The sequence below is a fragment of the Danio aesculapii genome, chromosome 23, assembly GCF_903798145.1.
Source record: "Danio aesculapii chromosome 23, fDanAes4.1, whole genome shotgun sequence".
NCBI classification, from domain to species: Eukaryota; Metazoa; Chordata; class Actinopteri; order Cypriniformes; family Danionidae; genus Danio; species Danio aesculapii.
The window spans coordinates 26,287,395-26,312,969 of NC_079457.1; the positions used below are offsets into that span (position 1 = coordinate 26,287,395).

A 25,575-nucleotide genomic window follows, 5' to 3' on the forward strand; every position below is an offset into this window, starting at 1 on the left:
ATGTACAACAGGCATCAACCTCTTGTAAAGGTGTCATCTGAAATGTAAAAAAAAAAAAAAAACCCAGAGCAAAGTATTTTCAAGGTTTGTAAAATACAGAGGCCCATATTTCCAATAATCCTTTATTGAATTTGAAAGCTATCATTAAATGGCATGAGGCTTAGGCAGTAATACGGTAATATGGTATACCGCGGAATCTAAAAATAGCAATGGTGTCAGTTTCAATACCGTTATACCGTCATAAAAACAATGCACTTAAATAGGAGACAAGTATTAAATATTAAACATTATTTATTTAATGCCTAAAACTGCGTATGCGTGATTGTCATCATGGGACAGTGTGGAAGAGAGGGAGAGGTGAGGTAAGATGGCGAGTCGTGCACCAAGTGACCTGGTCTCGAAAAAGAACACAACCTCTGCAGTTTGTCAGTATTTCCGGTGTCGACCGAACGAGAAGGGAGACGTGGTAAATACGAACTAGAGGTCTGCATTCCTGCTGCTTTACCGCGGGACTCGACCAGATTTCTTGCGATGCGGGAATAAATTTAGACCAGGTGCGCGGTCTAACAATATCGCTCCTGAGCGAGCAAGCACGCGCAAATCCGCGTGGATGCTGTTTATGTGTGTGTGTGTGTGTGTGTGTGTGTATGTGTGTGAATAAGAGAGAGCGTGAGGCTGTGTTTCGCTTGGTGCTCTCTATGTGTGTTGGTGCTCTCTATGTGTGTGTGTGTGTGTGTGTGTGTGTGTGTGTGAATGAGAGACAGCGTGCCGCGTAGATCCGAACAAAACAAACAGGTGACCGCGATCCTAAGGTCGCATATACAGTATTCAGTTTCTGAATGGTTTAGGCACAAGCCAACAGTTTGGTGACGCTGTCTGAACCTTAAATCCTAATTTTTTATCATGCATGGTAATACCAGATACCGAGGTAAAATAGGGAGGAGTTTTGACGGTATCCAAATTTAAATACCGCCCAAGCCTAAATGGCATAAACATCATATGGACTAATGTTATGATTCTTTTGTAGTAGTTTTAAAAGCTTCAGCTGCCATTCATTGTAGTTGACACCTGCAATCAGAGCATTCTTGAAATTACCTTTTATGTTCCCCAGAAAATAGAAAGTGAGAAAGGCTGGCTAAATCTCGACAGAACCTACAGTATAAATGCTAGTGTAACAATCTTTCTCCATCTTACCGTGGCAGTCATCTTGTCACTTTCCGCGGAGGGGTACTTGTTGGATGGCATCACTATTTCAGTCGACTTTTTTATTTCTTCCTTCCTCATCCTGTGAATAACAAGTAAATAAAACAAAACTATGAATACATTTATTTTGATAACTGATAAAAATATTAAATTACACATAAACATGCATGTTCAAATGAAAGGATTAATGGATAATGTGCTTTTATTCTTTAACTATACATTGACTTGCATTGACAACTTAGATTAAAGTTGTCAGGACTTGGCAATACAAGTGTAATGGACATTGTCTAAGTTTAGTTAACTTAAATAGATAAGATGAATGATGTTGATAGTACTTTAGAATTCAAGTGTATCAGACATGGTTTAAGTTTAGTGAACTAAAACATTGAAGTTGTTTTAACTCACGTTAACTCTCTCATTCATACACTGTAAAAATCCTGGTTGCCTTCAATTTTTAAGCTGAATAAAATTAAACTTATGAATCCATTGAACTTATATTATGTTAAACTGACTTGAAACAAATTGTGTAACTTAAAAAATTAAGTTAGAACATGATTAACTTAGTTTATTAAGTTACAATGACTTAATGACTGTCAGGACTAATTGATCATATACTTTTTTACAGTACACACACACACACACACACACACACACACACACACACACACACACACACACACACACACACACACACACACACACACACACACACACACACACTACACTTTGGCCAATTTTGTTCATTCAATTCACAAATACTGCATCTCTTTGGTCTGTGGGGGAAACCAGAGCACCCGGAGGAAATATATAAATATATATATTATAAATTGCACACAATAAAATTTTAAAGTGGATGCATTTATTAAACATTTTTGTTTATTTTTATATGCACATCTTTATACTATTTCAAGCTCAGATGTTTGAAGCAGTTAAATATTATATATAAGTTCAGCAGACTCTTTTTTTTCTTCAATCTAATACGTTCAGCCAAGTAAAACTTTGATATGTAAGTTGCGTCAACACATTCAAACCAGATAAGTTTACTTAACTTACAATATTAAGTTGTGATAAATAATTGCTACAATCATTTTTACACTGTGTGTGAATCACCAAGCTTTTCATGCAGTTATCAACAGCAGGTGCTGTTGTAAAATAGAAATATGCACATTTGTACATTTAGAGTATTTATTTAAGTGATAACTGAATTAATAATTTTGGATGTGATGGATCATACGTTGAAAGATTGTTTGAGCAAAACAGTTTCACAAAAAAATCAGCTGATCGATTTTGATCAGAAAGCCACATGCATTTAGATATTGTGTAAATTGTACATAACTCTATTTAGCCTTTTGAAAACATACTACATGTAATTTGCTTGAATGAGAAATGTAAACCTGGTGTGAGCTAGCTGTTCACACTGTAAGAATAAATCAAATTAAATGATTCCAAATATAGGTAAAGCACAACTCAATACGGAAAATCCCTCCAGATTAACACAACAGAATCTGACATTTTTACAGGCCAGGACACACTAAGTCAACGTCAAAGATCTAGAGGCTATGGATTCACTTGAGCAAGTAAGCCAAATACTTAATGATGTAATGTAATGACATGGCAGCCGGCTTCTTTGTGTCCACTTTTGAATTCACTGTTTGCTTGGTTTCCATTTTTCACCTTGTGCTCTAATTTGCTACTGAACTGTATTGGCAGCTTGAATGACTATTCTACATACTGAACTGGGCAAACATGAGCCGACACGTGGAACTCACCAAACAAACTAGCCTGACAGACACTGCCCAATAGTAAACACCAATGCCCAACTGTCAACTTTTAGCGTACATTTGCACAGCAGCCTTTCAAATAAAAGTAGAAAATCTTTTATGTGTGTCTTTCAGCTCTTCAAAATGTAAACAATAGCAAAGAGAAATTTGTACAAATGTTGATGTCGTGAATATCTATATTACATGTTCAGTCAATAAAAAAGGTTTGTGCCCTGTAGATGAGTGTATGACGCCTAGTGTTTCTTTAGAGCAGAGATGCCCAAATTTGGCTCATTGTAAGCTTTCATTTGGCCCACCATCCTGAAAGGAGAGTGATAATGATGGATTGGGGCAAATGCCTTTAACACAGAGATTGCCATTTCTAATTTGACGTAACCTTTTTTATTTGTTTTATGGCTTTTTATTAATCATATTAAGAGCAAACTGAAATTAAATTGTTCAACTGAATGTTGTAAATGACTACTTTTTAAAATGTAGATTATAGGTCTCAAACTGGATTCCTGGAGGGCCGCAGCTCTACATAGTTTGGCTTCAACCCTAATCAAACACAGCTGATCAAACTAATCAAGGTGTTCAAGACTACTAGACTATTAAGCAGGTGTGATTTGGAGGTGATTGGAGCTAAACCATGCAGAGCTACGGCCCTCCAGGAACTAAGTTTGAGACCACTGATGTAGAAACTGCCACTCGATGGATAGAGGACTATGCAGAAGACACCGGCGAACTCAAAACAAAAACTAGTGTAATTCTGTTATAAATTAGACTGTTTTGTTTTTACTGTAATAAGTTCATTATAAATGTATAAAATACTGTATTAGTTAATGTACTGTATTAGTTTTCTAGTCATTTTTAAACATTATTTCATAAATTAGGAAATCACACGTGGCAACTATATTTACCTTCGGCCCACAATTAAGTTTTGATTTTGAAAATCTGTTTTGAGGATGTGATTTGGTATTTTTCTGGACGTTGAATATCTCAGGACTGTTGCTGTCCTTGGAGGATGAAAGAGCCCTCAGATTTCACCTAAAATATCTTCATTTGTGTTCCGAAGATAAACGAAGGTCTCAGGGGATTAGAAAAATATGAAGGTAAATAATTAATAAAAGAATTTTCTTTTTGGAAGGTTAACTCCCATTTAATTACAAAAATGAGGAAACTTTAAACATCTAGATGTTTCTTTATGCAAATTTGCCACTCATTTCTTTTCTTTGCTTAAGCAAAAACGCTTTTTTGTAACATGGACAATATTCCATTGTCTTCTTAAAGGGCAGATAACAAAAACAATAAAAATCTGGCAGCAAATATATTCTGCTTCCCTATTTGAATGATGATTATTTTTGACAATGGTGTAGGTTATCAAAAACACACAAAAAATGTTCAGTTATTAAGCGCATTATTAATTTGTAGCTAAACAACTTGGAGTTCAGACACTTGAATTAGACTGATATAAGGAATTGATTCCTGGAATTGAGCTAATGCGTTAGAGAAACTAACACTTTTTTAATATGATGTTTTATTCATTTTCCTTCGGCTTAGTCCCTTTATTCATCAGGTGTTGCCACAGCAGAAATGAACTGCCAACTTATCCATTATATGTTTTACACAGTGGATGCCCTTCCAGCTGCAACCCATCACTGGGAAACATCCATCATTCATTTACACATATACACTACGTACAATTTAGCCAATACACTTGTACCGCATGTCTTTGGAATTGTGGGGGAACCAGAGCAAAGCCACATGAATATGGGGAGAACATGCAAACTCCACACAGAAACGCCAATCGACCCAGCCGAGGCTTGAACCAGCGACCTTCTTGCTGTGAGGCAAACGTGCTACCCACTATGCCACTCGCCCAATGATGTTTTAACGAATTTCAAATTTTGCTTTAAATCCCACAGAAGGTTTGAAATGAAACTGTTGTCTGTTTTATAATTTTCTAATTTTATATTTTTTCTCTGTTGTGATTTGTACTGTGCAGCACATTGGTAAACCTCTGGTTGTGCTAAATAGCACTATATAGATAAAATTAACGATATTGAAGACAAATTTAAAATGTGGCTAAAATGTCTTTACTATTGTCTAGTATCAATTAACAAGTTTCTCTGTAGCTCCAAAAAACTCCCAAGAGCAAGAAACATTTAGCCTGCAACACAACAGTCATCAGTCATTCATAGCTTCAGAGCACAGCTGATGTTCATGTTACACCCTGAGGGTGGCGAATGTGTTTGGGTGTCATTGTAACCCTTAATGACTTTCCCCCCATTGCTCTGGAAGGCAGTTTTTGTTCTACAGTCTCTATCTGATGTGCACATTATATCTTGGGAAATGAGAAAACCATATGCAAACAGGAAAAAGGCAAGCCCTCCAGGTGCATCCTACAGGCAATGGCTAATGACATGCAGACAAGCACGTGCACGTACACACACACATACATACACACACTAAGGTATTTACTACTTAACTTCTTCTATGGATTTCAGGTCCATTATCTTAGTGACAATGTGAACATTTTCTTTATGAGTTCTATAAACACATCCTCTCTCCACAGCCCAGTGAGAGAACTGACAGAGTCTGTGAAGGTGAATAAGGCTGAATAAAACACGAGGCGAGGTCACATCAAATATCTGAATGATAGATTATCTGAGATTAATGCAGGATGTGTGTGTGTGTGTGTGTGTGTGTAGACATTTAGGATCCCAAATACATTAATTATCAAATAAAAAATGAGGCTAGGGCTGGGCGATATTGCAAAAAAAGATCAGGATATAATGTTTCATGTTATTCCGTATCGATAATTATTGAACATTTTTAACAATCTATTTAGGAATATTAGGATTTGTTTTTTATTTAACCATTTTATTTGAATTTACCAACATTACTAACGCAAACAGTTTTAATAGTCAACAACAAATCAAATTAAACACAAATATGTCATCTCTTATGTCTTATAATAAAATAAACATAAGTGTTAAAAAGACTGTTAAACTTGATACAATGTTACCAAGAGTGTGCGATGGTTAAGTGTAAATGCTGAACGATCAAATCAAACTTTAAGATGTGAATAATAATGATACAGTAAACCTCATAATCTCTAAACCAAACTAATTAGGTTTAGGAAAGTGGGTGGGCGCTGGAATCGGTGCTTTTGAAAACACATTCGGTTGGGTTTAGGGAAAAGGGTGGGTGGGGATATCGGTCGGTCGGTCAGTCAGTTAGTCGACAGTGGCCTCTGGTGGATTTACGCGAGAACAGCAGGCACGAATGGCACTCCCGAGATAAATTGGAGATCTCAAAAAGCGTACAACTGCAAAAAAATATACTTACTGGGACGTATTTTGCGATCTCCAGAAATGTATATAGGGGTACGTAGAGCTGTGCAATTAATCAAAATCGAATCGCAATCATGATTTGAAACGTTACGATTAGCTAATCGCAAGAGGCTGCAATATGAAATCTATATTATTTATCTTCCCCCACTGAGAGCAAATGCATGACTGCTGTCTGTGTGTGACAGTCTTACTAGCCAATTGAGTGAGCACACTTTCGTTCTGCCCAATCAGAATTACCGAAGAGCACAAAAAATTGGACTGGAATGCAGCCTTGGATGAACTTCGACCATATGCACAGGTAATGTTTTTACAATGCGCCAACTAGTGGTCTGGCATGCATAATACAGGGTTTTTAATCCTTTTCATGGATCCGTGAAACAAGCCAATATTCCTGACAATACCGTTATTTGTATGTAAAACTTTTCAAACACACAAAGGGGAAAAGATTACACATTTAGTACCTTCTTGTACCCAAAATGACTGGAGAAGTCCTCCATACATTAGCAGAGGGATTTAGTTGTGACATTCGTTTAAAATTATGAGATCACAATTTATTTTTTATATTTGCTTTAAGGCCAGCATTAAACCATATTTGTTGATGCCTATAAGAAGAAATGTTTATTTACTAATCTAACATTACTACTTTCTTTTCATTTTCGCGGACTATGAATGCGGGTGTGAGCTGACAGAAAGAAAGCGAGTTATTGAATGAACGACTTAGATTTTGGATAAAGTTCCATGCGCAGTTTCATTGTTACTTTAGGTTTGATTGAAGTCTGAGTCATTTCTATGCAGCAGCACAAAACCAAAGTGACGGCGCGGCATTCCTTCGAGAGGCCCCGCGGGCAATGAGTGCGCACTCTGCCGTACAGTCTACCAACACCAATTAACACGTTACCCTCGCTTAGATGCACGTGCAACTCACATTCACCCCATGCAGAATTCACCTGCACTGAGCTCCCTTCATTTATTACACGCTCTCACACTTCTACTGCTTTAAAGTGTTAGCTCACTCAAAAATTAAACTGCTGTCATCCTTTACTCTTCCTCATGTTGGACCCAACAATCAAGGTTATTTTTCTTCTGTGGAACATAAAATGAGCAGTTAGACAGAATCACAGTGGAAATTACCATTTAATTTCTTTGTACAGAAACAAGTGAGTAACTTGTTTAGTGTTCCACAGAAGAAAGAAATTTAAGTAAAGACAAAACCTTTTAGTGATTTATAAATAATGCCTGAAAGGCAAATTTTGCTGTTTTTTTTTTTCTCATGTCCAATATACTTTGTGGACAGGACGGGGTTAATGACCTATACTGCAGCCAACCACCAGGGGGCGGAAGAAATTGTGGCCTCACTTTTCAGGACATGTGAGACACACTTGTTAACAACAGAAAAAAACTATTCTGAATGACATGGTTATAAAATTTGTACATCAATAAAATAAACCTGCTTTTTTATAAACTGGAAATTTATATTCAATTTTAGAAATCTGTCATCTGATGGGCCTCTCCAATATATGTAATAATATTCTGTCAATACGTATACTGATATGTAATAATAAAGACTATATATGTATATATATATATATATATATATATATATATATATATATATATATATATATATATATATATATATATAGTCTTGTATGCACATTAATTTTAAGTGCACTAAATTTTTGATATCCTGCATTTTTTATAATATCAATTAATAATTGTTGCAAAAGTTATGTTGTCACAACAGAAAAAACAATCCGTAAGACATGCTCATAAAACCAGTATGGCGTTAACGAAATAAATATTTTTTAAATAAAACAGAAAGTATTTTAGAGTCCAGGGCCCTTAAGCATACTATGAAAGTTCGATTATATCTTAAAACAAAAAAGTTCACAAAATAAGATGCATAACTTTGCGTTACTAGCTATTGTCTTGCCCTGAGAGGAAACCGTAACGTTACATTTCTTGCACGTCGTCTTCTTCACCAACATCTGTATTTTCTTGTCAACGTGTAAAGTTGAAATAATAAATTCCCCTGTAAATTTAAACGATCAGAAATTGGTTCGAATGTACGCAGGAAAAGCTAAATTACTCAAATAAACGAAAATGAAGGACAAATCTACCAATCTTCCCCTCGCTTTACTTGCATAATCCCCAACACAAACTTTCAGCATGCTTCAGTCGTGCACGCGCGAAAACCTCACATTATAATATAACACGATAACTAACAAAACAACACTAAATACATTCTAATAACACACAGAATCCATGTTTTAAAGCAACTACAATATAATTAACTTTGATAAAGTAGTATATATATCATCAAACATGTGCAGTCATGCACTTGAACTGTCCCCGTGAACGCGCACCAGCGCTCCGCGCAAAAGAGGCATGAAACTTACCTGTCTGTGGAGAAGTAGTGATATTAGTAAACGCTTGAGAGCAGAGATTGAATGTGCCGTAAGAGTAGTCCACTGCCAAAGTGCCGAGGTATGTCAGGCTAATGTTTGCTGATGCACACGCCTTTAAAGCCTAAGGGTGAATATGTAAATGGAGTCTCGTACTCAAGGACCGCTCGGTCTTTCGCCTCTACACTCAGGCGTGACTTTTCCCGGGTCTCGAATCGCACTCCCTCTGAATAAAAGCTACTTTTACCTCCTACTGTTTAACCCTTTCTCAGGATGATGCACGTGTGTTGCCTGTGACAGTCTATTTTCAGCAAATATACCATACACATATTGAATTGTTGTAAGGACCACGTGACACTGAAGACTGGTGTAAAATGACATTTGAAATACATAGAAAACACCTATGTTAAATAATATCTCACAGCTATTCTGTTTTTATTGTATTTTTTAAGAAAAGAGAGACTTTTAAAAAATATATATTATTTTAATTAATTAATCAGGTTACTTTAAATTATTGTTTCAAACTTTTGCAGCTATAATGTTAGAAATTAGTAAATATCTACTTAGTATGTTGTAATATATTATATACAAATTAATAATTTTGTAACTTAAAATTGTGGGTGATGTGGTGATGCAGTAGGTAGTGCTATCGCCTCACAGCAAGAAGGTCGCTGGTTCAAGCCTCGGCTGGGTCAGTTGGCATTTCTGTGTGGAGTTTGCATGTTCTACCCGTGTTCGCATGGGTTTCCTTCAGGTCCTCTGGTTTCCCCCACAAATCCAAAGACATGCAGTTTAGGTGAATTGGGTAAAATTGTCCATAGTGTATGTATGTGAATGAGAATGTATGGGTGTTTCCCAGTGATGGGTTGCAGCTGGAAGGGCATCCGCTGCGTAAAACATATGCTGGATAAGTTGGCAGTTCATTCTGCTGTGTATACCCCAGATTAATTAATTAAGGGACTAAGCAGAAAAGAAAATGAATGAATGAACTTAATATTGTTTTACAGATGTTGAACACATGGGCTATAGGATAAATGGTCAGATTTCTAAAACAATAGGCCTATTATTAGACATTAATATTGTCCACTTTTGCACCAATACTTCCATTTAGCATTGCTTTGAATTAATATTCTTATTTTATATATTTAATATTAATATTCTTGATGTTTACATTGTATTTACAGACTGAAACAACATAAAATAAGCAATAATTTGAACAAAATCATGAAAGTCCAGATGTTTTTTTTTTATAAATTGCAACAAATTAAGTTTCTAGCGTATTTTATATTTTTTTATGCTTCCTGCCATGAAAAAATACTATAGATATTTAAAGTAAATATAATGTTTTTAACCATAACATAAAGTAGGGTAATTACATTCATAAACATTTTAAAATTACATTACATTCATAAACAAATGACCCAATACTGTAGTTTTCTTCAACTATAGGGTATATTATACAATAATACCCCACAGTTTACTGTAGTCGAAGCTAAAGGAGAGTTCTTTATCAGTTCACTAAACAGTGTGCTCTAGCATTCATAAACAAGAGTTGTAAACCGTAAAATATATACAGTATATTACACTTTAATCCAGTATTTTATAAATGATATTACTATAATGTATTTTTAATGTGGACCCTTTTAAGGGTTAATATCATGGCAGTTTACTGGCACAGAATAAATATGTAGCCTGAATTAAACAAAATTAAACTGCTTCTTTCTCCAATGTATAATATATATATTGGTTAAATTCATGGATATAATATATAGTATAGTTATTGCACATAAACATCTAAATTCCTCACAGCACATGTTCACATGTGCGCTCGAGTGTGAGGATGGCGAAAGTGCCGAGCTGAATCTCTGGACTGAATGAGTGAGCAGCGGAAGTGTGGAAGCAGATGTGACAGTCCAGGAGCGGAGCTGCAAATAAACAATGTTACAGTTGCATTTCACCAATGATGCTTTACCCGACAATGTCAGCACTGACTTTCAAAATCTGAATAAATTCAGTGAACAGGTAAGAATGCTGTTTGCTGGGAATGGATAACACGAACTGTAATACTAATAATGAATAAATTAGTGTATTTATTATCAACGGATACTGTAGACTATAATTGAGCTGGATGCAAATAAACGAGTTAATCGTTCGTCGTGACTTCAGAAAACTGTGTATCTAACGTTATGTGTAGCTAATCACGTGAGATTTAACGTGACACTTAGCATTAGCACGACTAACCTGAGCTTTTTAGTGACTTTGTAAACTCTCCAATCACTTAGAATTAACTGGTTCTGTATATTTTGACACAAATGCGTCGTATAACTAATACGTTTGTTATTTGGTATATTCACAACTTAATTTAACACTGTCCACCAGGAAATTAAGGCCCATATTTGTTTAGCATATAACGTTTGAGGAAATCTACAACTTAAATATACTGTAAGGTTAGGCCAGTGCTTCCCAAAGTGGGGGTCGGGGTCGCTTGGTGATTTTCAAAAGTCAAATAAATTTGATTAAACTATTAGAATTACAATATTTTAAACATAACCCACAGAAGATAAAGTAGTAGTTTTATTAGTAAAATTACTACAGTAGTTTTTAATAGTAAAAAACAACAACATACAAATAAAAAGATTGGTGTGTTTACGTTAGATTAACAACACAGCACTAGTGTTAGCTGCAACAGATTGATTTTATAGCACCAGGTTAAACTTTCTGACACTTTTATGCCGTCAAATACATTAAAAATAAATACAGGCCAAAACTGAACATTGAGAATGATTTTTGATTGACGGTCCCCAAAATTAAACCAAGAATAGACTTGTGCTGAAAACATTGTGTCCACCAGTCTCTATAGCTGAGGTTAATAATAAATTAAACAAATTAATAGATGGCTGTAAAAATGATATGGTTGTTAGACTGTTGCACTTTTTTGTGTTGTCAATATGCTCGTGTTTATATAGGCCTATTGTGAATGCAATGTTTGTATATTTATAACCACCTACAAGGAATTTGGCCTGCGTGAGTCATTGTTATTTTAGGGGTCGTGGGCTAAAAAGTTTGGGAACCCCTGCTGTAGGCTATTTTCCCATTTAGATGAAGTTGGTTTTATATTCGCACATTCGTTCAGAGACAACTTGTGACATGCTCCCTATATTGTTTACCATGGTACTTTGAAATCTGAAATAACTTGTAAGTATGACTTCAAAACAACATTAGCACTATTTATTTGACTTACCCAAAGTTCGCACTTCATTTGGTTGCTACTCTTTTCAGTTTTCTGCTGCTGATGCTTGGAATCATCTGCAGCTGACCTTAAAGCTCAACAATTTCATTCCACTATCATCCTTTAAAAATTCAATCCAGTTAATAGTACAAGATCACTGTGCTTGTTTTTAGTTTTTCCTTGGTTTTATATGTTATTATCTGCATTTGTGAAATTGTGATTGTATTGTGTCCCTGCTGCTTCATATTTGCTTTTTATGTTGCCTCTTGGCCAGGTCGTCATCATAAATGAGAACTGGTTCTTAATTGACTTACCTGGTTAAATAAAGGTTATTAAGAGAAAGTCAGAATGTGTTAATATAAAACTAAATTTACCTCTTATTTTTTTTCCTCAGCAGGAAGTAAGGACTATCATTTTGCTATTTTTTATGAAGCCCATCTAAATGTTACTTGGTGTTTCAATAGTTTACATACCCCCAAAAAATCTTGTCAGGCATATTTAGAACAGGAATCATATGATCACATGTTAAAAGACTCTATTTAGAGATCACAGTGTAGCCCCACGGTATTAATTATTTGTTATTTAAAATAATTGTTTCAGTAAATTAACAGTAAAATTTGGAGACATTTTATGATGTATAAGAATCTATATATTAATACACTACATATGTTTATTTATTTATGCAAATGTTTCGATTTTTTTTTTTTTTTTTTTTTAGTTTCCACCTATTTCACAATTTATTGTACTTCTATTATTATAACAATGGTTATTACAAGTTAGTAGTTGTGTAATTGGTAGTTTGCTTTAATCTGCATGCTTCTTCACTATGTCTGGTCTGATATACCTTAAGTGTAGCTTTTCATTTATCTATTACAAATATTAATCTATTTTAAAGCCACTTAATTTAACTTTTACTTTATCTTTGCAGCAATTTGAGAGTCTGACAGAGATCTTATACCAGTTCCTTCTAGAACCCAAAGAGGTGAGTCCACGCTCCCAGATTACACCTCAAATAAGCCAAGAAATGCATGAAAATAAAATAGTTTATATAATTCTCAGTCTTTTTCTTGAGATACAAACAGAAAATACAAGGCATATAAATTCAAAACAAGAAAGAAAAAACAGTATTCAGAACAAAATTACTCTAAATAACAAAAAAGTCAGTGTTTAATGTGATACTGGGGAGACGGTGCTGAGGTTTTCTGAAGTAATGTGTAATGTAATATCAGGCCTCTTTCATCACTTCTCAGAGTTCTTCTTTAGCTTTAGGCTGTCGGATCTTTAATTTTCTGTCCAGATGATCTCATACTGCCTTCATAATGTTACAATCTGACCACTGTGGAAGCCGTTTCATGACTGTTTGTGCTGAAATATAAAATCACTTACAATGAGTGCTTTCTAGAAAAATATATATATATATTATAGAGCAATTCCATGAAATTGCAAAGTTTTAACCAAAATAGCAAGTATTTTATGTAGTCTTGTATTTTACAGTACTGTAAAAATACTCAACAATGTCTGTCAATGTAGATGTCACATCTAGGCATGGGCCGTATAAGATTCTGACGGTATGATAACCTTGGATACAAATATCAGAGTTTTACGGTATTGTGATTACTGCTCTAAAATATGCTCTTTTTAAATGTCTGGGTAAAAAACTAAAACTTTTTTCCCTTTTGAACACAATATATTTTATTTTGAGGAACTTTTATAATATTTTGGACTTCTGCTGTCTTCATTTTTTTTAAAAACAGATTTCTTTACAATTTTAAAAAAGCATCTTTGGATATCTTTTATGCTGGAGATGATGTTGTAAAAAAAAAAAAAAAAAAAGGAAATAAAAAACCTTACCTACCTTAGGAACGGTATAGCAGATGATTTTGGCAGTTTTAAAAGCTTGACTTTTCCAAACCACGGTATACCTTGAAAACGGTTATCATCACATGCCTAGTCACATCCATAACAAAGCTTTTTCCTCACAAATGCAAATATGTAAAATAATATAAAATCAATCATGTTTGTTCTATTGTAACCCGACTCATTAGCATTAGCATTAGCATTGTTCTTTTTTTAGGAGGGGGGGGTGGGGGTGGGGGGGAGGGCTGTGCAGTTTAATTTACAGAATTTCTACAACGTCAGGCCTGTAGCCAGCCTGGTAAAAAGGGTGGTCTTTTTTTCTCAAAAATGTAACCTTTGTGCAGTTATTTGCCTCATTTTCTATTTAACTATGAGTACTGTTTAAATACTGCATTTTAGTGACATTTTAAGCACTATTTGTAGCTGGAGTAGCTTGTCGGGTGGTCATCATAATCACTCTTTGATGTACCAAAAACATTTGCTAAAGATTTAAAATAAAGAAATATATTTAAAAAAAAAATTATTTATACATATTATTTTTAAAATACAAATTTATCACATCATATGTCATTAGGGAAAAAAGTAATTTGTTAAGACTTTAAATTAAAAACTGCCCATTAAGGCAAAGTAAATTGTCATTTATTAGACAAACTAACTGGCCAGCACATTCAACTTTACTCTCACAATTTGATCACTTGAATCATAAAAATATAATAATTATGTAGCGCTTCCTGATTTTTCTAACCTCTCTTGTAAAAAGTATATTTGAAAGTTCATGGATAACAACAAAAGCCTAATTAGTATTAAAACGAACTTTTCTAAGCTTCAAAATGAACTTTTGGTGCTTCACACTTTTTTAGTGGTCATTTTTTTCATTCAAGAATAAGAAAAAGAGTTACTTGTAAAATGATTTCACTACTTAACAACAATACAGTTGGTCAATAGTGAAAGATGACTTCACTCACCTCAGATTCTTCTCGGTCTTAAATCCTTTTTCAATTAGTTATTTTTACAATTTATGATGTAATAGCAGTCAAAATAGGACAAATTAGCTCATGTATGGGACAAATCTCATGTTTTGGAAAATAAAACAGATGTTTCAATAGAATGTTAACATATACTTTCTATGTGAATTTATATTTTGAGTTTTTACGTCTAATCTCACATCTGTAAACGCTGGAATTGCTCAATAGCATTTGCAATCCCATCAATTCAGGTAATATTGCACAGTATATATGCACTGGCAGAAATGCAACTCAATCTAAGAAACCCCAAATAGTTTTAATTCTTTTTCAAGCACTTATTCTTCCATCTCTCTCTGACTCTTTCATGTCATGTCAAAATTTATCAAACTTTAACTTTTATTTTTTGGTTGTACACTAATAAAGAGAATGAGAAATAATCATGATTCGATTCATCGCTAAAACAACAAATGTAATAGTGGCCTAAAATGTTTGTGTAAAGGAAATATAAAAACATGCTTTTAGTTAAAGGGATAGTTCACCTTAAAATCATAATTTGCTCACCCTCAAGTGGTTCCAAACTTATAAGTTTCTTCATTCAGTTGAACACAAAGAAGATATTTTGAAGAAAGCTGAAAACCATCGACTTCCATAGTAGGAAAAACAAATACTATGGAAAAAGTTAATGGGTACAGGTTGTCAGCATTCTTCAAAATATCTTCTTTCGTGTTTAACAGAAAAAAGAAACTCATAAAGGTTTAAAAAAAGCAAACGATCACAGAATTTTTACAGGGTTTGATGAAATAACACTTTTCCCTCCTCAGTCAGAGCGGTTTCTGCATCAGCTGACGGAGTTTGCTGGAGAGAATGGGATGAGCGCAGGGCCACTGAGGGCTCTGATGAAGAGCGTCCTCCTCCTGCCTCATGGTAAAACCTCTGCACCCTCCTCTTAAACAGATCTGCCATCTTAAATGTAACTGTTGAATAATGCACTGCCCTCCTCCTGGTGATAACATCCAATGTAGACATGTCGCCTGACCCAGCAGTGACCGCTATGATCCTAATCAGAGAGAGCGATTGTTCACTGTATTTTACACTAAGCTGCAGCATTATGCGTCTAGAGGATCCTAACATATGCAAATGGTCCTTGTTGTAAATTACCCATGGGAGTCTGCAGCTAATGTCACATGTAGACTGGCCGACCCCTCCCAATCAGTATGCACCGGTGTGCTGCTCCATTTGCATGCAATGGCTCTCCCGCTGCCTGCACTTTTATTCATTAGAATGCAAAGGAATGGATTAGATTAGTAAAAGTACTGATAAGGGGAAATGATCAAAGTGGTTGTGTAGAATAATACATATTTGAAATCAGTTTGAAGGTGTCTACATGAAATGTCCTCACCATTTTTCTCACTCTCAAACCTTTATGACTTTCTTTCTTCTGTTGAACACAAAGCTAGGGTATTCTATAGGAACACTAATACTATGGATGTCAATAAACACTGCTTTCTGAACATTCTTTGAAATATCGTTTTTTTGTGTTCAACAGAGCAACGAAACTTATAAAAGGTTTCGAACAACTGGGGTATGTTGTTCGTTCTTGAATTACTTGATTCGCTGGATATTATTGTTGATGATCTGACACGATCCAGGATAGTTTCGTTCTTCAGAACTCATTCAGGAGTTGTTGTCAAAGCAACAGGTCTGGTTGCTCAAAACTGCGATGTTGATATTAACATCATTAGATTGTGTTGTTTTAAGCAAAGGTGATACTGAAAGTGTGTACCAACTGCTAATATTTTCTTATAAGAGTTTATGGTTTCCGCTACATTCATTCTTCCATGGCGGGGCGCCACACCAAAATTACGGATACATTACAGCTTCTCATTCAAAACCTTCAGCCATTTTTTTTTAATAGTAGGTTATAATCACACCAAAACATATTAAAAGGTTAGTGAATTATAACAGCGCAAACATTTATGCAATCGTAGAACTACTATGCGTTATTTGTTGTGCTGACTGACTGACGTGCTGAGTGACAGGTGCGTGATGCGTGAGACAAGCAAACACGACGTAGCTTTCAGTTATGATGAACAGTTTCCATAAATATATTTTATTTATAGATAAAGGTCTATGGCTCTGCATACAACAAACAATGACTTTATCTTGCTGGAGTTTATAATCGTTTCACTTTACTTCAGGATGGATTAATGCCATTCTGTAGGTCTATTGGAGACATTCACAAGTATTCCCAGCAAATCTAATAAATGTTGGAGACATACTCGTTACATAAACGCACTAAAACACACTTCAGCAGCATTTATTTGAGAGCGCACAAGAAAATCTGCACTTGAGCATTATAAATTTGAGGACGTGCAAAAGTTTTGTGCAGGAACAGAGGAAATCGATGCTCGAGCACAGAGATTCACACGCTCGTATTACATGAATGCGATCTCGACTCGTAATACTGCGCTCACGACATTTGTCAGTGAAATAACGCCACAGGTAGTTGGTAGATCTGTGTAAAAGGCCCAACAGTGTCTGCTGCCACAGCTGGAAAAAATCCTAGTGGAAACACTTTAGTGCTTTATTTAATTAGTCAAAATAGGAAAATTGTTAAATTATTTTTAAAATATGACATTCATAAATATAAATGCTAATACGCTCACAGGGTACCTATTCAAGGGGTTTAAAGAGAGGATCGTTGTAATTTTTAGTGACTAAAATGTACACTTTAGGTAATAATATATACTTTTAGGTTACCAATATGGATCTTTTAGATACAAACGTGTACAACCCCATCTTTAGCACAATTTCTGACAGTGTATGATAATTTTAGGATTTATCATATCGTTGTGTAGGATTTTCGCTGCATTTTGTGATAGGATAGTCTATTCACACGTTTGACACTATTCTCTGCACCTACTGAGTCAGTGAAGGACCTTTTTTTTTTCTTAAATTATGCGGTACCAAATTCCATTACAACAACACTCTTCCAGCAGTTCCTACTCTCATCCAATATCTCGTTTGTCACGGGGGGCATGCATTAAATGTTCCTGAATGAAAGTGAAAGTGCCAAACTGCAGTTAAAGTCGACAAATTAAAAATGAAACACCTGAAATTACATGAAACTCCGGAGAAAATGTGGATAGTGTGGTGACGCAATGACCTTAATCGAATTATATGTTATAACATGTAAAACAGGATCCTGAAAGGAACATTCAAACAGTAACTTATGTAAACACCTTAATCGGATTATTGTCTTTTTCAGATTAAGGCAAATAATTTGATTACATTCATATAAATGTAGTCACTGAGAATCTTTTTTTTTTGTGAAGAAATAGTTATATCATTTACTGGAGTCCTCCTGCACATACGAGGTTGACAGCTAATATTCAGATTATTTAGTTAATTAAATATTCATTCATTCATTCATTCATTCAGACATTCATTCAGACATTCAGACATTTCTCAGATATCAAAATGCTTTTTTGATGCAATATTAATTAAAATAGCCAGTTATGCCACGCAACCCAGGATTAAGAGACTTGAATACTTCTCTGAAATTATCTAAATTAAATTTCAATATCTATAATACAAAATGCTTTTGTTTCTATGTATGCGTGTATCTTATCTATAACACACACATATACAGTATTATGTCAAAGCAAACTTTTACTTTTGATGCGATTAATCCTTATCACGGTAGCTCAGTGGTTAGCACTCACAGCAGGAAGGTCGCTGGTTCGATTTCGGCTGGGTCAGTTGGCATTTCTGTGTGGAGTTTGCATGGTATCCCCATGTTCGCATGGGTGTCCTCCGGAAGCTCTGGTTTCTCCTTCAGTCTAAAGACTTGCGGCATAGGTGAACTGAATAAACTAAATTGGCCGTAGTGTATGAGAGTGTGTGTGCATGTGAGAGTGTATGCCTGTTTCCCAGTCTAGGGTTGCAGCTGGAAGGGCATGTCCTGCATAAAACATATGCTGTAATAGTTGATGTTTCATTCCTGTGTGGCGACCTCTGATAAATCAGAGACTAAGCTGAAGGAAAATGAATAATCTTTGCAGAGCACTAGTTTTTTGGTTTAATCTAATTTGTATTTATTTTAATCAAATGCATGTGATCAACTTATTTAAAATCAGCGATTTTGTAATTATATTATTGGAATCAGATTGTTTTATTTGTATGTTTGTTTGTTTTGTATTGTACTGTGCTGTTGTCTTTATATTAATGTCTACCTCCATTTCAGGTGCTTTAAAAAGAAACCTAACAGCTGAACAGATAAAACTGGACCTGCTCTCATTAGGTATGATTTCTCAAGTTTATTCTTTTTCCGTTCATTTAATATTTAACAGTGTGATCTAATGTCTACGTACAGGGTTAAATGAAGACAAGGCCAGTCATTTCTCTGAACAGGTACTACTGTATGTCTATATGATAAGTTATATCAGTGTTTCTGTTGATGTTCAGATGTGGATGACTGTAAGATTCATTATTTCTGCATCTTCCATGTATTTTAGTGGAGAGTGCACTACCCTGTTTTAGCCAGGCTGGCTGTGGGACAGACACTAATGGTCAACCAGCTTGTTGACATGGAGTGGAAATTCGGTGGTAAGTAATAGATAAATATCTGTGTAAAATCTATATTTATTGCAATGCAAATAAGGATGTAAATAATATATGACTAATTAAAAAACATGATCCTCTGCAGTTACTGTCGGTACAAGTGAGCTGCAAAAGACCGGAAACATTTTTCTACAGGTAAAACTGCTTCATTGTTTTTGAGGACCAAGAACTAGTCAGGGGGCCATAGGAAAATTCTACTTCTTATTATTTAATAACCATATGAGGCATAGCTCATCTGTTTAAAAACACAATCATAAATGCACAAGTGTTCTTGGACTTTGTAAATGAATATATGAGAAAAAAAAGATTTGTTTATGCAAAACAAACAGGTGTTTACTTTTCAACATGTTAAAATTTCAATTGTTAGAACGCTATTGCTATTAAAATAAAAACCCACATGTTAGCAATTACCACGTTATTGAAGACTGTGTGGGAAAGTGAGTCAATAGAAAGAAATGCAAGATAAAAATGTCTATCCTAACCAGCGCTGGTGCATCCTGGCTGACTTACACAACTATCTTTTAGGAGCTTTCTATATAGTGCATTCGATAAAAAGTTGAAGACAAAATGATTAGCACTTTTGTGAAAATGCAATACTTTTCAATATTTCCCAATTGCTGTTTGCTTGCAAAACAAGGACATTTTCCACAGTATTTCCTCTTCCTATTTTTTTTCTGGAGAATGTCAAATTTTTTTCAGTTTGACTCTTTGTTTTTTAAAAAAGTCAAAATTATAGCCATCATGGGATTTTTAACTGATTTCTTTTCCAAATTAAAAAAAGGATATTTAATATAGCAGGAAATGTTTACAGTATTACCTGTAATATTTTTTCTCTTATTTGTTTTAATTTGGATAGAATAAAAGCAGCCTTTTAAAAAAAAAAAACATTTTAAGGTAAATATTTTTAGCCTTCTCAAGCAATGTTTATTTTCAGTTGTCTACAGAACAAACCATTGTAATATAATAGGCTCTATTTCAATGATACAGGTGCAAAATCTAGAGCGCATGGTGCAAAAGCATTAAGGTCGTATCTGAATCCACTTTTGCTATTTAAAGGACGGAAAAATACGTTCCGCGCCGTGCTTATTCTTTTATTGAATTATTGGTGTGTTTTGACTATAACATGCATTAAATCAATCAGCGTCTCTCCCATTCCCTTTAAGAGTCAGTTGCACCGCGCCATGTCGCTTTTGCTATTTACATGGTGGACTTTGTAAGTTGAAAAACTGAATGAACAAACTGAATGCTTCACTAGCGAGAAAACAGTTAAACACACCAGCTCGAGGATAAAGAATGAGTCTCCTCCATTCGGCCTCTTTACTTTCTCTTTACTTTTACTCTTTACTTTACTTTTATTCTTATGACCCATATAGTGATGCATAAGTCTTCAAAGCTCTACAGGCGGACAAATCTAAACTGGTTTTTATTAAAACAAATATAAATATGCTTATAATAAATACTACTACTATTTCTACTACTAAAAATAATAACATTGTACAAACGCAAACTGTTATGAATAAACTCCAAAAAAACATGAAGAAGGCATGGAGGTAGTAATTTTTGTAACATTTTAATCCTTAATTTTTTATTCATATGTACAGATATTTGTGTATTGCTGTACATGCTGTGTGTATTAAGCAGTGGGTAAGTGTTTGGACCTGCATTGGTGCATAACCAATGCACTCTGCGCTGGACTTAGTTGATCAATGGCGCAGTCTAACAACAATGTGCCTGAACACACCTCCTTTTTAGACTGGCAGACCCATGAGTCCACAAAGAGGCACGAATGGATTTGCTATTTAAACAACGTGGTGAAAACGTGAAAATTACTGTCGTGCTGCTTTGCACCTTATTGCGCCAGGTGTATGATAATTGTATGATAATGAGCCTTTAAATTGCACTTTAAGCTGAATACTACTATCTTGAAAAATAAGTAGAAAAATATTATTTACTGTCATCATGGCAAAGATAAAAGAAATCAGTTATTAGAAATTAATTATTAAAATTATGTTTACAAATGTATTGAAAAAAATCGTCTCTCTGTTAAACTGAAATTGGGGAAAAATATAAAATAATTCAAATTTAACAGCAGGGCTAATAAATCTGACTTCAGATGTACATATATAACAATATACTGTAATATAAATAATAATATTATATATTCAGTGCTCAGCATATATAAATACAGCCCTCACAAATCTTTTAAATTCATATTTTTAATGGGAAGCTATACAAAATTAAATTTGGGCATATACATTAGATTAGTCAGTACTGAAGCCAAATCTGAAGCTTATCTAACAAAATAATTTACGATAACGGTCCAAAAACTAGTACATCCAAATTTATATGTTATAGAAAAATATTAAATAAATTTTTTTTAAAAAAGAGGACAAATCAAGAGCAAAAAATTGAAAATTTTTGTTGAAATTTTGTAGGTTGTAATTTTTTTTTGCAATATTTTGCTTGAATTTAATTGTATTATCTTTCCATTTCTAAATATATTTGGTAACTAAAACATTATTTTAATAAATACATCTGTTTAATAAATCTGTTTTGTTTAAATGCACCGAAATACATTGCCTATATTCACCGAGAAATGGATAAATATATTCATTCTCAAAATGGGGGGTACTCAATCATGCTGAGCACTGTACACCCCAACTATGGGACGATTTGCACAATAATGTAAAATAATAAATATTTATTTAGAAAATAAATTAATTCAATTGTATTTCTACTGTTGAAAACTTGGAACAGAAAAATGTGAAGGTGCTAGAAATGTGCAACATAATATTATTGTATTTTCTATGACACTACTCTTGAATCCCTACAAATATGGCACCTGCTACACTAATATGGAGTAACATAAAAATTGTATTATTCTATAATATCGTGTTTTTGTCTTATAACTGATTTTGCATATTTGGCTAAAAGTTTGGTGTTTGTGGTTTTGAGAGGTTGTATTTGCAGTCTTAAAGTTTCATTTGGTAATCAAACCCTTAAACACTAACATATGTCTGCTTTGTGAATGGTTCAAGTTACGTATTAGATTATGAGGCTCATTGTGAAATATTTTCTTTTGTTCTAACAGCTAAAACTAGTGATCAGAAAAGGAAATGTGACAGAAAATGTATACATGGGTGAGTTTGCTTCAAATCAGTGGTTTTTAAGTTGTCATGATTCATTATTATGATGTATTTTTTACTCTTTTGTTTGCATCTCTTCACCTCAGAGCTGACTCTACCACAGTTTTATAGCTTTCTTCATGAGATGGAGCGAGCCAAAGCCAGTATGGATTGTTTCAGTTAACTGCTTCAGAGGTTTGACTGCCTGTTGACAAGTAAACAATTGTAATAATGTTCCTGTTCTCATAAAATGTTTCAAGATGAAACACACACTATTCTCAATCTAATTCCATAAGATGAATGTTTATGTTCTTGTATGCGAGTTTTTGATGTGATCACATTCCACTCCTTTAATCATATTTTTGATCATGTGTTTAATAAACTTTTGATGAAATACTTCTGTCATGGAGTTCATTAGTAGCCAAATATGTGGTGTTTATCATTAGATCATTTTTTTGCAATTTTAAGAAGTCTTCTTAAGCTTTAGTTTAGCATTTTTAGAAGAGTTTTGTTATAATGATATTTGATATAAATATCAGTTTAGTTTTGTTCATTTTATTAATTTTATTAAATTGATCTCAATTAATGACATCCAAAATAAAAGTTTTTATTGATATAATCAGTGTTGGGGTAACGCTTGACAAGTAACACGAGTTATGTAATATTGTTACTTTTAGTAACGCATAGTAAAGTAATGCATTACTTTTAAAATTTAAGTAGTAATAATGGAGTTACTTTTTAATAAATGTAATGCGAGTTACTTTTTAGTTTAGTTAATTCCCTTTTTTAAAAATAAATTGCTGAATTAAAATGTACGTAGTCATGTGAGAATGAGAGAATGCAGGAACAGACAGAAATGAAGATGACAGGGCCTTACATACATTTAAACTGTCATTAATCTGTATATAAGGCATGTAGAGCTCTGGAGTCAGGAAGTTCTCCGAAGATAACAGTATCCTGCATTTAATTTGTTTGTGTTTTTTTAAAGGTAAATAAAGGTTATACAGTGTGTCGTTATATGCAGAGCTCCTCTATTTAAAAAGAAAAAGAAAAAAACCCTGCAAGGTCTGAAATCAAGAGAGATCAAGCCTCAGCCAGGTTAGAAAAAGCAACGCAAAGGTAAGTCAAAAGTAACACATTACTTACCATAAAACCCCATGTTGTTTTGCTCAAAGATGAAGACCCCACTCAATGTTTGTGCTGCAAAACTCAGCTTACTGTAAAACACCTTTTACTGGACTGTCCTGCTTTTAATGATTGTAGAAGACTTTTTTTATGAAATGAACTCTCTTAAGGACATTTTTAACAAAGTGACACCAGAAAAGATTTTAGAATTCTGATCATATATTAACACTAAACATCTTATTTAACTTGTGTATTCATTTGTTTGTTGTTTTTAATTGTTTATTTAAAAATTATTTAATATTGAAATGTTCTTGCCTTGAAAATAGCCTTGGTTGCTGACATGGCAATAAATCAAAAATACATTACATTACATTACTTACCATAAAAAGTAACTACTTAATGCAACTAGTTACCTTTTTGGTGGAGTAACTCAATATTGTAATGCATTACTTTCTAAAGTAACTTTCCCCCTGGACATAATATATGTATGTGTACTGTGTATATTTATTATGTATATATAAATACACGCATGCATATATTTGATAAAATGTTTATATATTTACGAATATATTACAAATTATATTTAAATATAATATAGATAATAAATATATATATATATATAACACGTCAAAAATTATTATTATTATTATTTTTTTTTTATTATTTGATTAATCACTATTACTTGCCCACAACCAGTTTATTTATTTATTTACCTTTTGAACAAATTTCTATTTCATTTTATATGGTTAGTTTTAGAGTAAAGTAATTCTAGTTAAGCAGAGTTAATTAGAGCCCATCCAGCATCAACAACAACAAAAAAAGATAGAACACGTTTTATATACATATAAAAGACGTTTGTGTATATAGTAATCATGCTCTCGACTAAAGCGTCATCTACTGTTATTTTTCTGAATAGTCGCCACAGTACAGAATAGTTTTCGGCCACAGAACGAGTGCTTATTAATTCTGAAAATAATGATTCTCTGTTATTCACAATTTCGTGTGACACATTACTTTTTGTCCCGCATGAAAATTGCTTACAGATTGAGGGATGAATGCAAACCCTCTTCTATCTGCATGTAATAAGGCCTCTATAAATCTTCTATTTTTCCTACTTCTGAAAAAGACACATTTATCACATAGTGTTAAAATTCAAATATGCAATAAATGAATAAACATTTCACATGCGATTGTCATTTAAATTGAATAGAGTCTGGCACAACTAACCTGTCCCTGCACTGGTGGGTGAACAATTCAATGCTTGTCAAATTCTTCATTATATTAGGTAGATCTGACACTAATCAGTCTAACAGCTATGTCCCCTTTAACACTTCGCCACCATGAGCCATTTCTACCTGTGGTAAATTTTCATTCGCTTTTTCACAATTGACCTCTCAATTTACCAAGATAACCCCTGTCATACATTAACATCGTTATGTTTCTGTCAGTGTAAACCTAGAGCTTTAAACAAACACATTCAAGCTGTTTCTATATCAGATACATGCATTTTATGGCTAGTTTATGAGTTGACATATGCATGTGTACAGGAGGATTATTATACATTAGAAACCATTATTACTTTCTCTAGAAGTAACTGATGTTATAAGTTGTATCTGCTTGTGGCTGTAAAATATTATTGTTAATATATTATTGTTATTACAGTGACATAGTAAACAAACAGGGCAATGACCAAAAGTTTGTGTTCAAAATGTGCATAAAACAGAAGAAATGCTCAAATTTAGCCTAGCAAGACATTTGCGTAATAATGATAAATATTAATAACATAATTAATAATATTTGAATAAATTATATGTAAATAAAGCAGGCGATTTGGGGTAGTTTTTACTAGTAAGAAGCTAACATTTTCATGTTTAGTTTATTGTGTAACTTGTTATTTTTATTATTTGTAAGATGTACTAGCAATTTT

General features: G+C 33.8%; 2 protein-coding genes across 6 annotated transcripts in view; one reads left to right on the forward strand and one right to left on the reverse strand.

Moving 5' to 3' along the window:
* dnmt3bb.1 (DNA (cytosine-5-)-methyltransferase 3 beta, duplicate b.1) overlaps nucleotides 1-8,923 on the reverse strand; it is a 70,933-nt gene extending 62,010 nt beyond the window's left edge. For all 5 annotated transcript variants that reach the window (XM_056449151.1, XM_056449149.1, XM_056449150.1 and 2 more), the window contains exons 1-2: nucleotides 8,719-8,923; nucleotides 1,195-1,285 (exon numbers count right to left, since the gene is read on the reverse strand). In XM_056449151.1, coding sequence (XP_056305126.1) covers nucleotides 1,195-1,284 — 90 coding nt within the window. In that variant the 5' untranslated portion in view covers nucleotide 1,285; nucleotides 8,719-8,923. The remainder of the gene's footprint in view (nucleotides 1-1,194; nucleotides 1,286-8,718) is intronic.
* Nucleotides 8,924-10,584: 1,661 nt separating this feature from the next.
* On the forward strand, nucleotides 10,585-22,917 carry commd7 (COMM domain containing 7). The gene is made up of 9 exons (XM_056449269.1): nucleotides 10,585-10,746; nucleotides 12,882-12,935; nucleotides 15,597-15,699; nucleotides 19,022-19,078; nucleotides 19,151-19,188; nucleotides 19,293-19,383; nucleotides 19,484-19,533; nucleotides 22,490-22,538; nucleotides 22,631-22,917. Exons 1-9 carry the CDS (start codon nucleotides 10,663-10,665, stop codon nucleotides 22,705-22,707), a joined length of 603 nt encoding a protein of 200 aa, XP_056305244.1. The 5' UTR covers nucleotides 10,585-10,662; the 3' UTR covers nucleotides 22,708-22,917.
* Nucleotides 22,918-25,575: the final 2,658 nt, after the last annotated feature.

Coding starts and splice junctions, on each gene's coding strand:
- commd7 (XM_056449269.1), top strand. CDS start 10,663: ATGTTACAGTTGCATTTCACCAATGATGCTTTACCCGACAATGTCAGC. Junction 19,079..19,150: donor ACTGGACCTGCTCTCATTAG/GTATGATTTCTC, acceptor GTCTACGTACAG/GGTTAAATGAAGACAAGGCC. Junction 22,539..22,630: donor GACAGAAAATGTATACATGG/GTGAGTTTGCTT, acceptor TCTTCACCTCAG/AGCTGACTCTACCACAGTTT.